At 43.0% G+C, this 13,781-nt stretch overlaps 2 protein-coding genes across 2 annotated transcripts; both read left to right on the top strand.

Annotated features, from left to right (window-relative positions):
• The first annotated feature begins 272 nt into the window (after positions 1-272).
• LOC130192479 (elongation factor 1-alpha-like) lies at positions 273-4,695 on the top strand. The gene is made up of 8 exons (XM_056412541.1): positions 273-291; positions 750-900; positions 1,612-1,791; positions 1,869-2,165; positions 2,257-2,407; positions 2,488-2,744; positions 3,319-3,553; positions 4,325-4,695. Exons 2-8 carry the CDS (start codon positions 757-759, stop codon positions 4,447-4,449), a joined length of 1,389 nt encoding a protein of 462 aa, XP_056268516.1. The 5' UTR covers positions 273-291; positions 750-756; the 3' UTR covers positions 4,450-4,695.
• Positions 4,696-10,466: 5,771 nt separating this feature from the next.
• Positions 10,467-13,257, top strand: rpl11 (ribosomal protein L11). The gene is made up of 5 exons (XM_056411674.1): positions 10,467-10,634; positions 11,052-11,158; positions 11,483-11,614; positions 12,847-12,957; positions 13,178-13,257. Exons 1-5 carry the CDS (start codon positions 10,511-10,513, stop codon positions 13,205-13,207), a joined length of 504 nt encoding a protein of 167 aa, XP_056267649.1. The 5' UTR covers positions 10,467-10,510; the 3' UTR covers positions 13,208-13,257.
• The last annotated feature ends 524 nt before the right edge of the window (positions 13,258-13,781 follow it).

The raw sequence follows: 13,781 nt of genomic DNA, 5'->3' as shown, positions 1-13,781 counted from the left end.
GTCAATATTTAGGCCTTTTCTCATGTCTTTTACCTTGTGTGCCCTCATGTCCAGGCACACAAGGTGAGGCGGACTAAAGTCACAAGGTGTGTTATATAAAGCATCACAAACAAGAACAGACCGGCAAAACTTGTTGCAGGCGTGCTCTTGGCATCAGCATCTACTTGTGAGACGAGGAGGGGCAGGGTGGAGGAAGGCTTAATGCACCGATCACTTTTTACAAAGTCCCTTTTTTACCGAGACAGCAGCGAGGGAAGGTGTGGATAGCGAGAGCAGGAGACCGACAACCAGGTGAGGCTCGACAGATACGAAGGAAGTCAGGAAGTAGCAGCAGAAGCCAATTGGATAAATGAAATGAGAACAGAAGTGGGGTTTTGACTACTGAACCCTGGGTTTGGTGTCCAGAGGTTGAATCTCGATGACTACTTCGCTCTCTACGTTTTAGTCTCTGATGCTTCCCATAGCAGAAAGTCGGAGAACCTGAAGCCTGTTGGGTCTTGTGGTTTCTTATGGTTCACTGCAACTATTTACTCTTCAGGTTATAATGTATTACGAAACATCTAATCTTTTCTTTTTTTATTAAACCTTTTGATTTGTTACAGATTTAAAATCCAAAAGTCGGGTCTTAAAAAAAAAAAAGGGCCACCTCAAACAATAAGCCCATCAGGCTCCGCCCACAGAGAAACGAATACTGCGTTTGGCATTCTTTATTTTGCCAATTATTTTCTCTTGAAATGCTTTTAACACAGGACAACAATGGCAAGGGAAAAGATCCACATCAACATCGTGGTCATCGGCCATGTCGACTCCGGCAAGTCCACCTCCACCGGTCACCTGATCTACAAATGCGGAGGAATCGACAAGAGAACCATCGAGAAGTTCGAGAAGGAAGCCTCCGAGGTGAGCAGCTGTGTGTTTTTCTTCTATAACCGTTAAAGACTTAAAAGTCCAGAGGCAAGATGGCGGCGAAAGCGTGTCCACTCTGAGAGCTGAATTTGTGCGCGCCCTCGCAAGGGGGCGGGGCTTAACACAATCACACCTGAGATGAGTAACAGGTGTGGTGGCTCTCATTGTGTTGACTGCTCCTTGGCAGCGATGCCTTCTGCTGTTGAAATACTTGCACTGACTGTGATATGCCGGTCCTTCAGAAAGACGTCCATAACGTAGACATCGAAGTGTCACGTGACCCGGGCGGTTAGCATGTAGCTTAGCGTCAAATACATTATGAAGTAATTGCTTTCTCCAAACACAAGCACAACCAATTTTACCGAATGGACACTGAAATAAAGGAAGTTATTCTCGTAATAGTTGCAATACTATTGACTACAAATGTGTTTTACTGTATTTTATATTTATATCTTAACTTCAGTCAATTATTTTACGTCTTTAATTCTCATTATGTTTATACTTGTACTTTAAAAAAAACTGCTTCTCTGTAATTGTTGTGCTCATGGCCATAAATATCTTGAAACCTGGACAGTTTGAATTATAATGAATACTCAAATATCTACATTTAGTCCACACAGAATCAGATCAGCTAGATGTAAATGTTCTAATTTCTTTAAATCATTTACACTCCCTGTTTTCCCCACTCCACTTCAACCCTCACAGATGGGCAAGGGCTCCTTCAAGTACGCCTGGGTGCTGGACAAGCTGAAGGCCGAGCGCGAGCGTGGCATCACCATCGACATCGCTCTGTGGAAGTTTGAGACCCCCAAGTATTACGTGACCATCATCGATGCCCCCGGACACAGGGACTTCATCAAGAACATGATCACCGGTACCTCTCAGGTACAGACCGCTGCCTTAACACGTATTTTCTTTATATATTTATGTATGCCAAAATGAATAACCGCCTCCCATTTCAGGCTGACTGCGCCGTGTTGGTCGTTGCTGCCGGTGTTGGTGAGTTCGAAGCCGGCATCTCCAAGAACGGCCAGACCCGCGAGCACGCCCTGCTGGCCTACACCCTCGGCGTGAAGCAGCTCATCGTCGGAGTCAACAAGATGGACTCCACCGAGCCCCCTTACAGCCAAACCCGTTTCGAGGAAATCCAAAAGGAAGTGAGCGCCTACATCAAGAAGATCGGCTACAACCCCGCCGCCGTCGCCTTTGTCCCCATCTCTGGGTGGCACGGCGACAACATGGTTGAGCCCAGCAGCAATGTGAGGCGCTTTAACCTTTTTGGTTCTGTAAATTGTCGATTTGGAGGATTAGACACGGACTAATCATTCCTTCCTCTAAATATGTCTGTAGATGACCTGGTTCAAGGGATGGAAGGTTGAGCGCAAGGAGGGAACTTCGAATGGCGTCACACTGCTGGAGGCTCTGGATGCCATCCAGCCGCCATCTCGCCCCACCAACAAACCCCTGCGTCTGCCCCTGCAGGACGTCTACAAGATCGGGGGTAAGAAGTGTCACAGATGTGTCCCACAGCCTGGACTTCACAGACTGGCAATCACACAGCTCACACTCTGTCTGCCTCAGGTATCGGAACCGTCCCCGTCGGCCGCGTGGAGACCGGCATCATCAAGCCCGGCATGGTCGTGACCTTCGCTCCCTGCAACCTGTCCACCGAGGTGAAGTCCGTGGAGATGCACCACGAGTCTCTGCTCCAAGCCGAGCCCGGAGACAACGTGGGCTTCAACATCAAGAACGTGTCGGTCAAGGACATCCGCCGCGGCAACGTGGCCGGAGACAGCAAGAACGACCCGCCCATGGGAGCTGAAAGCTTCAAAGCCCAGGTGAGTCTGACACGGGACAGCAAGTTTAATAAAAGAATAAACGGACGAGCATCTGGGCTTGCATCTTCAGATGGGACAGTCTTGTAGTGAATATAGAGATTCAGTAATCACATTAAAACGTGACTTCATGTTCATTGAAGTCTTTTGTTTTAATGAAGGAACATATTCCTGGTGCATCTTTCCTTCAATAACAGCTAAAGTATTTTGCTTTACCGTTACACCAAGACCCTTTCAACATTGTATCTATTGTATCACATCAAACCCCAACTTACAATGATATGATTATTCACCATCCTGCCCTCTCCTTCCATCTTCTGCTATTTTTTCTACCTTTCTAAATTTCCTGTTTCAATGAATATCTTTCACACAAATAACAGATTAATGAATGAAGCAATATACTTTCAAAATGTCATTTTATAGTGACTCTAATGAGGTGTATGAATGATTGCAGCTCAGGTAACCGTAAACATCTGGGGACCTCTGCTGGCCACTAGCAGGAACTGCAGCTTGTGTTCATCTAAAAAGCCTGACCTGAATGCTGAATAGAGAACTCTCCTCTCCTCATGGTTTTCAGGTCATCGTCCTGAACCACCCCGGTCAGATCTCCCAGGGTTACACCCCCGTGCTGGATTGCCACACCGCTCACATCGCCTGCAAGTTCAGCGAGCTCATCGAGAAGGTCGACCGTCGCTCCGGCAAGAAGATCGAGGACAACCCCAAGTTCGTCAAGTCTGGGGACGCATGCATCGCCAAGATGACCCCATCGAAGCCCATGTGTGTGGAGAGCTTCAGTGACTACGCTCCACTGGGTGAGTTCAAGCTGGTTAAATTGTTCGGCCCACTGCTGTCGTAGAGAATGGGTTTGTTCTTATGCCCAACTATCGATCAAACACTGCGTCTTCTTCTTTGTTGTTATCATGTCATTCAATGTAATGATTGGGTAGGAAGTCTACCTGCCTGTCTACCTGCACGTGTTTTGCCTTTGCAAACGTCACCAAATTCTTACAGTAATCATAATTTTGGGGGGCGTGGCTTCGGAGGGAGTCCTGAGCGGACAACTCTGCCTCTTTCTGTCTGGATTGAGCAGCTTCTGGATCGAGTTTTTCAGGCAACTTTCAATGAGAACAAGTTGGCGACACTGGGCTGTTTTTTTTCTCTCCATTGGATCATTTTTCAATTCTAGCATAATCTTAGTAGTTCTTCAAGATTTCCAACCCCAGCTTTAACTTGGTCCGTCAGTCAGGAGGAAAGCAGTGAGCCCACGTTGCTATCTCAGAACTATGTTAAAATAGCTTTTCTGTATCACATAGGGAAATAATTAATTTAAACATTCTATAGGCTTTTAATGATACGAAACAAATTCATCAGTAACGTGACCAAATGTGGAGGAAGGAAACACATTTAATGAAAATATGTTCCCATTCTAACTGTAAACAGGGTTTTTTCGTACTTCATAACTTTGATAAAACTATTGATCTTTAATGTAGTGTGCACTGTATATTCACCGCTCCCACCAGCTGCACCTTAAACACAGAGAAGACCCTTTTCAGCCTCTCATTGCCGCTTCTCTCTCCTCCCAGGTCGCTTCGCCGTGCGCGACATGAGGCAGACCGTGGCCGTCGGCGTCATCAAGTCCGTGGAGAAGAAGCTCCCCTCCGGCGGCAAGGTCACCAAGTCCGCACAGAAGGCCGACAAGAAGAAATGAATTCTCCTGCAGGACGTCCATCAAAGATCCCCCGTCCAGCAGCAGCATCATCGGCCCGCCACGTCCCTCCTTCCTCCTCGCCCCCCGACGCCGTCTCCTCTGAGCTCTCTCCTCAAGGACTGGCTCATGCTCATCAAAACCCATCGGAAAAGCTTCCGCAGGAAAGCAAGGCCTGCGCCTCTTAGGGGGGAAGCTATGATCATAATTCAGTTGAAACCAAAACAATAAAAACCTTAAACATTGGAATGAAGAATGTTTCTTTTGTGTCGTTCATGCTTCTGAGTGCTTTGCTTCTGTTCAGCTCCCCTCGGGGCCAACAGTGTGTAGCTAACGTAGTAACATAACCTTCGCAACTACTAACGTTATGAAGAAACCTGGCCGCGGATTAATCTGACGACTCAAGGTCAACGCCTAACCTTAACCAATCGACTCACAGGGTGGGTCTTGCCAATAAATGGAGTGGAATTCATTATATATATTATATATTTACCAGTGCCAGATCCATGCAGCATCGCTAAGTTTTAGCTCGCTGGCTAATCTTTGCACATTCTCCCCGGGTTTCTAAAGACCCTTTACTGTAAACATCAGAGGGAAAAGAATACTTCTGAATGTTGTACAGAGTCTGGTCTGAAGGATGACCCTGAACATTGAGTTTAGAGCACCAGAGGCATTATTACCTTAGTTCTGTTAAGTTGTAATAGTTTATTTTGATAACATCTGCAGAGGTCTTATGTTTTAAATGAATACATATAGAAAGATATTATAAAAGACAATATTAAGGAGAATATTGATATTGTTATTAATGTATTATGAAGCATAGGGGTAATGTTTACTCTATGCAAATGTAAATGGCAAGAATTAATGTATGTTGCATGAGAGTGACTGTATGTTAGTATTATAGATTGACGAAGCTGGTTGAATTCCGTGAAGTGACTTACAATAACAAGAGACTTTTATTGTGAAGGTGACTTTTAATGCAGTCAAAAACAAGACGGGAATCTTATTGTGAAAATACTTTAGCGACAGGACCGGAAGTGACGTTTCGACCGGTGAGAGAAAACTCCGCATCTCAGAGAGACCGGCCTCTTTCACAGGTAAGCCCCGAGGGAGATGGCTGTGCTCCCGGGGGAAGCCGGGAGCCGGCAGCCTGGACACGAGGAAGAGCGCTTTGAATGTTTGATTTACACTTCCTGCCATTAAATGTTGATAACTTAATCCACGCGCGTCCGGAAGCCTGTTTTTCCACCATCTGCGAAGTGCCCAGTTTCAGAATACTCTACAGTTCCTCATACTAACTCTGAAGTGGGTGGAATAGAGCGCTGCAGGGGTCACATGTGTTTTGTTGCCCAACATCGTAAGCGTCACTCTGGCTCCCTCGACCAAAAGACCAAAGCCGTTTCTCAATTCCAAGTACACTTAGTACAGCCTTGTGTTCTTTTGGAGTCTGGACTTGGGAGTCCAAACTCAGGAGGACGGTTTTTCTGTGATTGGAACAGCAGCTGATTTGATGACGTCACCACATAAACTGTTCTTGCTCATGAGTTTACTCCAATTATTCACTGTAAATATTTTTTTACAGTCAAACAAGATATGACAACCCTGTTACATATAACAGGGCTCTCAAGTGTCACGCATTGAGCGTGAGACTCACGCATTTCGGTCTTAAGTCACGCACTCCCGCCACACATCGTATTTCTCACGCTGAAAAAAACTCGACTATTTAATGTTTTAATGTGCCGCAGCGCGCAAACATGAGCTGGCCGCGCTGCCCTCACCGTGGAGGAATCAAGCGCTCCCCTGGAGTTCTGCTGTGAGGAGCCAATGATCAGCCAATCAAAAAAAAGAAATGGGCTACACAATAGCCAATCAGAAAAAAAGTGCTGATGGAAATGTTACTCTTGCCTGTCTTCAAAACTTGAGAGCCCTGCATATAATAATTTTATTTTGAGTTGTGTGTGTGGATATATATATAAATATATATATATATATATACACTACCGTTCAAAAGTTTGGGGTCATCCAGACAATTCCGTGTCTTCCATGAAAACTCATTTTATTTATCAAATGAATTGAAAATTGAATAGAAAATATAGTCAAGACATTGACAAGGTTAGAAATAATGATTAATATTTGAAGTATTAATTTTGTTCTTCAAACTTCAAGGAAGGAAGGCCAGTTGTATAGCTTATATCACCAGCATAACTGTTTTCAGCTGTGCTAACATAATTGCACAAGGGTTTTCTAATCAGACATTAGTCTTCTAAGGCGATTAGCAAACACAATGTACCATTAGAACACTGGAGTGATCGTTGATGGAAATGGGCCTCTATACACCTCTGGAGATATTTCATTAGAAACCAGACGTTTCCACCTAGAATAGTCATTTACCACATTAACAATGTATAGAGGGTATTTTATTTGTTCTTCTTCTTTACTGTCCCATTAAAGGGTGTGACCCTGTGGAGGGCCCCGGCCCCCAGGTTAGGAACCACCTAACGAACCTCAGCCACTGTGACTGTGTTCCTTACATGTCAATGCATTGGCGTTAATAATGTTATGTATCATATCAGCCACAGGTGTAATTTTGTGTAGCACTTTGACTTTTATTTGAATAACTTCTACTTGTAATTATTATTTTACATGTTGGTACTTTTACTTTCGACTTACTCGTCGAGTTGAATCTTTTCCAGCTCTGAATACGTTACCTTAAGAAGGTTGTGGAAGGATCTCTTGGAGTGGTTTGACCAATTATATTGAGAACATGGCTTCAGACGATCTGGACCCTTTATGAGTATCGACATTTCTAACTGCAGACTTGATGAGTACCAACATAAAATACTGCGTTAACAAACAAAAATGGATTTTTCAAAACCAAATGTGTTCTTTGTAACTGATTTATGCTAAATCTTTAATAAATGATTGAAGGATAATCAATAAAAACTATTATTTACAACGTATTAACTCTTCATAAAGAAGGCTGTTTTTAGGTGATGTACTTCATTAAAAAAAGTCCTCTGAAAAAAGTTTGTAATCTGTGATTTTGGCCTAGACTAAATTAATTGAATTATATAAAATATCATTATTCCATGGTTATTAAGAAGGTTTTAAACAATGTATAGTGTGAAAGGAATCTAATTATCCTCATGTTTACGTTGTATGCAGACTGTTTCAGAAATGTTTGAACAGGAAACTTTATTCTTGTAGTTCTTTTCAAAAAGACAAAACCTTATAGACAAAACCTTATAGAAACCTTGTTTCTTATTTCAGATGAGACTTATATTATCTCGGTGCAAGTCCTTTGTTCATACATTTTCTTTTTAATGTACTTTCTTTGGTGTATTTGATATCTTTTGTTTTAATGTAAAGTGTTTCGTATTTTTGTGTGTTTTTACGACTCAATTTAATGCCATCTCTTGTAGATTAAAGGAATATATTCCTTCCTAATTAATTAAAGGTCTTCAATGAAAGTCAGTGCCTCATTGTTGTGGTGCAATAAGTAAGGAAGTGTATTAAAGAGACATATGGCAAAAGCTGATGTTGTGAAAAGGAAATAAACAAGTCTACAATTAAGGACTGTTTTGTGACAAATTAATCCAATTATTATTTTCCCAATGACTTTGTCTTTTACTAAATGTACAAATAGGATAGCAATTTCCCAGAGATCATGGTCGCATTTTGCTTGTGCAAAGGTCCCAAACAAGAAAAATATTAAATTAAATTAAACTATTATTATTGATTGAATTAAGGAGCAAATGGTGAAATTCGTGATTATTGAGACAATGGACATTCTTTATTATTGTTATTATTATTAATAATAATAATAATAATTGTATCTTCATCAATTGATTATTAATCGTATATTCTAAAATCAGCTTATCGATTGAACTCTACTCATTAACAAATAAAAGATGTAAAGAAAATAATTGAAACTAAATAAACAATTCAAAGCTGTTTAATTCCGATTGACATTAAAATAATGTACTCGTTGTTGCTTTTCGCTCCGTATCCCGGAACCTTTACGTTTCCCCGCGATTTCTCCCCGAGGTAATTTGCAGGGAACACTTCTCTATAAATATCTTTCGCCGGAAACGCCTCATCCTCTTTGTGATCCAACATGGCGGTGAGTACTCTCTCACACCGTACGATGGTGATCACACACGAAGTTGTAGTTGAAATCTACAATCATCGGAGCGGTTGGGCCATCTTAAGTGCTCTTTTACGTACAGAGACTCAAACTCTAACATGAATAATTAACATAGAAGCTTATTTCTGTACCAAATGAAACGGAAGGCAGTTTAACCCAAAACAAGCTAGTGATGCTAACGGGCTAGCTCCTGGGATATGCGGTTCTCGTACGATTGTAGTAATATTCAGCCGTTAAGGACAACGTTGCAGTTGTATAATTACTCTAAGCCTACACAGCAAGCATGTTTGTATTGTTTTTCTAGTTGTCTAAAAGTGTAAATACCTCCGGACACGTAACGTTTGTATCTGACTGCTAACAGCAGTAGCGGCGCGGATATGTCCGGACATGTCCTCACGGCATGTGTTGCTCCCAGACTGTTATTGAGATGTAGAGACGGAGGAGAGCAGGGGCTGGACTTGTGGTTTTATAGACTTTATCATTAACGTGTGACTTTTAACCTGAAGCTTACCGGTGGTGTTGAAATGGCCACTGATATCTGTCTAGCCGGTGTTACGGTTCAACCTGAGTCCCTGTTAACTGGCGACCTTCGGTCGAATGCGTCTGTTGTTGTCGTAGTTACGGCAGATGTTGATAATAGCAGGAGAACACGCAGCTGTCCTCGCGAATGCCGCAATGTTTAGGCCAGAAATGGTCATACATGTACAAACATTACACCCATATGTGATTGTTTACCATCTGTCATATTTAAAGTAAACTCAAGAAGTGACCTGAACTGTTTGACCTCTCTGTGTTCTTGGCTGGTTGAATTCTTAATTGTGTGGCCAGCCAACAACACAGAAGTCAAACAGTACAGGTCACTTATTTACTTTATTTAAGTGGCATAAATCACAGACACAATAAGGCAAAGTAAATATGACAAACTTAATGTGGTCAATGCCCATGGTCTATGGACAGATGGTAAACAATCACATATGGGTGTAATGTTTGGATATTCATACGACCATGTCTGGCATTATTGTCCACATTGTGTATGTTTACCTCATGACAACAACACAAACATTTCCTCATTAATGTGCAGCCCTTTAAAGACGTTTTTAATTGAAACGGCTGAATATTAGTTTGAGAAGCCATCACTATTGTAGAGTGCTCCTTCGTTCACGTCAACATGCTCCATGGTGGTCGGCAGTGTGTTGGTCACAAGTTGATCTGGTGGTTCTCTGCCTCTCGTGGTGACCAGTGACCGCAGTGCAGGTTATTTAATTGTGCGAACAGAGTAAATCGTGTCGCTCTTGGCCTAGTGGTCAGATCCCCGTCAGTTAAACTTTTTTCCTCCCAAAGACATGAGTTCGAATCCCGTAACATCTTTATATATATTTGTTGTTGTGGTTTTTGTACTACAGAGTTATGCTACGTGATACATGTTTGCACAAAACAGACTCCCAATTGTATGTTGATTAAGTGTTTATTTATTTGACCAAATGTATTTCAAAGGAAGGGCAGTTTGCTAACTTCCTGTTTCAACCATAAACAACACGCGACGCTTCAAGTCGCTGGACGCTTTCTCTTCTCCATCGTCTCCTCCGGTATGTTCAGACCAGACACGACACGAGAAGGTTTCTCATTGCATTGTAGAACTAAACAATGCGGCATTCGCGAGGACAGCTGCGTGTTCTCCTGCTATTATCAACATCTGCCGTAACTACGACAACAACAGACGCATTCGACCGAAGGTCGCCAGTTAACAGGGACTCAGGTTGAACCGTAACACCGGCGCTGTCCTGAAGTCACGGCGGTGGCAGCCGCGGCTGACGCGGCGCCCCAACTCTCCTGCAGTCATTTAGTCTCGTGTGACTTCCTCGTGTGAACCGTTCGTCTTCTGCCCCGCAGGAACTGGGCGAGAAGAAGGAGAACCCCATGAGAGAGCTTCGCATCCGCAAGCTCTGCCTGAATATCTGCGTCGGTGAGAGCGGAGACAGACTGACCCGAGCTGCCAAGGTGCTGGAGCAGCTCACCGGCCAGACCCCCGTCTTCTCTAAGGGTGAGTGTGTGTGTGTGTGGGGGGGGGGGGGGGGCGACAGACTTTGAGCTGTGGAAGTGTAGAATTTAAGACTTTTGAGATGTCTATTCAACACCATGAGAAAAGCTTATTTATACACATTACTCTGACTTAAGAGTGGGGAACGGTCGCGGTGGTCTGCTGATGCTCTGTAACTACAATGTCGTCGGTTCGATCCCCGCTCTCCCCATTAGTTGCCCGTCAAAGTGTCCTTGAGCAAGACGCTGAACCCCCAGTCGCTCCCATGGTGCTTCACTGCAGCCCACTCCTCCTGAATAACTCAGGATGGGTCAGATGCAGAGAAGAATTCCCCCACGGGGATCAATAAAGGATTTATTAAGTTGTCGAAGCATAAAAGTAATCGTGTTTGACATTTCTGTCCCGTTTTCTGTTTCTCAGCCCGCTACACTGTGCGATCCTTCGGTATCCGCAGAAATGAAAAGATTGCTGTCCACTGCACCGTCCGTGGAGCCAAAGCAGAAGAGATCCTGGAGAAAGGACTCAAGGTCAGAAAGCCGTGTTTACTTCTGATTCATGTCCCACTAGTTCAGTGTTTCACTGGTTCTTCATTGGCTTGTGACTTTGCTGCAGCTTTAAAATGTGGATTGAATGAAGGATAATGTTGGTGTTGGACTTTGTACTTTCAATGTCGCATGAACGTAGAAAGTTTATAGTTTGTCATTTTAAAAACTATATTTTCTTGTACTCTGGCTTGTTTGTTGACTGTTAGATCTAGCATGATCAACTCTTTTCTATGTCACGCTCTGGTTTTTTCACATTCGTGTTATCAATTGTGTGACGATGTAGCTTACGGTTGCTTCATGTTCCAGGTGCGTGAGTACGAGTTGAGGAAGAGCAACTTCTCAAATACCGGAAACTTCGGCTTTGGTATCCAGGAACACATCGATCTGGGTATCAAGTATGACCCCAGCATCGGCATCTACGGACTGGACTTCTACGTGGTGAGTGGCCCAAAACCAGTTTCTCTCCCGCTGTAAAATATGGACCCACGCAGAAATGAGTTTTTGTTGAAATAGTCGAGAAGTGATGAAGTCCATACAGAGAATGAGGTGTTTTATGAAGTAAGAATAATTTATTGCTGAATATTTGCCACGTTACATTGATGGTTTTGTTAAGGGTCGACTGTAAAGTGACGTGATTTGTGCGTTACACATTAAGATGATTCAGTTTATTTTACGTATAGGTCGTTGACTTACACCCGGCACTTCTTCCTCAGCAACAGAAGATCAGATAAAGGCTGTTTGTCTGGTTTTTTGGTGAATATTTTATATTAGTAAAGTTCAAAGATATAGATATCAAAAGAATACATGGCCAAATATAAACAGTTTTGTCTCTTCATCTCTTCATCATTTAAATAATGTATCCTCTAAAGCAGCGTTTCCCAAACTCAAGAATGCCGCGGCCCAATTTGAAATCTGAAAATCTTCTGCGACCCACCCAAGCCTTTAATCACAACCAGCGTTGACGACGCGTTGACGACGACGGGGGGTGTGCTAGTGAGAGTGTTCACCTGTGTGCGCGGATGTGTCGGCGCGCATCACGGCAGAGCGATGCGACCCGAGACGGGTTAACGGGGGGGGGGTGCTGAGCGATTAAATATAACTCTTGTTCTGCCTGTTTTGTGATATACATGCCTAAAAGGCGCCTAATATTTCTAGACTGAAATAATATCGGCATTATTATAACTGAGGATTTTTTGAGTTGCCTATTTTGTGGCGCCCCCTCAGGACTTGGTGCCCTACGCGCAGCGTGTAGTGCGCGCTATGGGAGCGGCGGCGCTGATCACAACTCTGATCAAAACATAAACTAATCCTACAAGAGGGCGCCCCATTTGACATTGTTTTGTTTGGCGGTCAGAAAAATAGGTCAGATAAAAGAATAACACGTCATTTAAATCATAAATATTTGTATATTAATTTCAAACTTTTCAAAATTGAAAATTAAAAATATTTTATTTATTTATTGTAAATGACCTCTCGCGGCCCACCTGCAGTACACTTTGGGAATCGCTGCTCTAAAGATTTAAAGTAATTTCTTAGTTGCAGCTTCTCACATGTAAAGAGATGATTTATTTTTTAATTGAAGTCCAGAGGCCAGACTTCAGTGACGCTGCTCGTGTTCGTCAGACGGTGCTGAAGCGTTTCTGACCTGCTGTCCCGTCTCTCGTGTTCAGGTTCTGGGCCGACCCGGCTTCAGCATCGCCGACAAGAAGCGGAAACGAGGCCGCATCGGTTTCAGGCACCGCATCCGCAGAGAGGAGGCCATGCGCTGGTTCCAGCAGAAAGTGAGTGTTGGCATCCTGAGACGCCTGGACATTTTCTACTGGCTCTCCAGGTTTTACTAGAAGTTGATATAAAAGTTACCCCAAATGTTTTTGACAGAGTTGTAAGCTATGTCATGATTTAATTAGATTTACGGCATTCTCTCGCTTAATATCGACTCTTTTGGTTTCATGTTTTTATTTTTTGTCTTAAAATCTAATATTCTTTTATTCTTTCTTTCAGTATGATGGTATCATCCTCCCCGGCAAGTAAAGGACCACCTTTCGTTGTTTGTAACAAATAAAATGGGAAAAAGAAAGCTCTGTCTGGCGTAGTTACTCAGGCTTCTTCATACTGCAGACTTGTCACCTTTCAGTGAACTTCGCCGTTTTGAAATCAAAATAGGTCATCCACGTGACTCGTGTAGATCCGCACACGCTGCTCCGTGTCGCTGTGAGCGCAGCGAGAGGTGGAGGAGCTTTTGAGTCTTCGGCTTAAAAAAAAAATGTCAGTCTGTAAAGTTGTGTAACTCTACAGCTGCTCATCCTGATGAACTCTATCATCTGGTCAGATACAGACTGAAGGCCTCATAGTGTATCATCAATGCCATGATGGCACCATGAAGTTTCATGAATATCTTGCTGTATTAATACCAATATTACTGCCAGTTAAGTGTTGATAAAGTTGGTAAAAAGTGAACCATACATATGTTTTATTTATTACTATTATAGATAAATTTACCAGTGTCTTATTTATGGTATATCGTTTTTTTGGTATTGTATCAGTATCATATTTACGGCAGGTATGGTAAGAAGATTGTGAGAACCAGGTAGAGGCAGAACAGACT

This window comes from Pseudoliparis swirei, chromosome 1, assembly GCF_029220125.1.
Source record: "Pseudoliparis swirei isolate HS2019 ecotype Mariana Trench chromosome 1, NWPU_hadal_v1, whole genome shotgun sequence".
Lineage (NCBI taxonomy): Eukaryota > Metazoa > Chordata > Actinopteri > Perciformes > Liparidae > Pseudoliparis > Pseudoliparis swirei.
Note: the sequence above shows the minus strand (reverse complement) of the source record. Positions and strands in the feature narration are given on the sequence as shown.

What these genes read in the sequence shown, in the direction of transcription:
- rpl11 (XM_056411674.1), top strand. Translation starts at nt 10,511, where the DNA reads ATGAGAGAGCTTCGCATCCGCAAGCTCTGCCTGAATATCTGCGTCGGT. An exon ending in ACGGACTGGACTTCTACGTG is followed by an intron (nt 11,615 to 12,846) that starts GTGAGTGGCCCA and finishes TCTCGTGTTCAG; the next exon opens with GTTCTGGGCCGACCCGGCTT. An exon ending in TGCGCTGGTTCCAGCAGAAA is followed by an intron (nt 12,958 to 13,177) that starts GTGAGTGTTGGC and finishes TCTTTCTTTCAG; the next exon opens with TATGATGGTATCATCCTCCC.
- LOC130192479 (XM_056412541.1), top strand. Translation starts at nt 757, where the DNA reads ATGGCAAGGGAAAAGATCCACATCAACATCGTGGTCATCGGCCATGTC. An exon ending in TGGTTGAGCCCAGCAGCAAT is followed by an intron (nt 2,166 to 2,256) that starts GTGAGGCGCTTT and finishes ATATGTCTGTAG; the next exon opens with ATGACCTGGTTCAAGGGATG. An exon ending in GGACGTCTACAAGATCGGGG is followed by an intron (nt 2,408 to 2,487) that starts GTAAGAAGTGTC and finishes TGTCTGCCTCAG; the next exon opens with GTATCGGAACCGTCCCCGTC.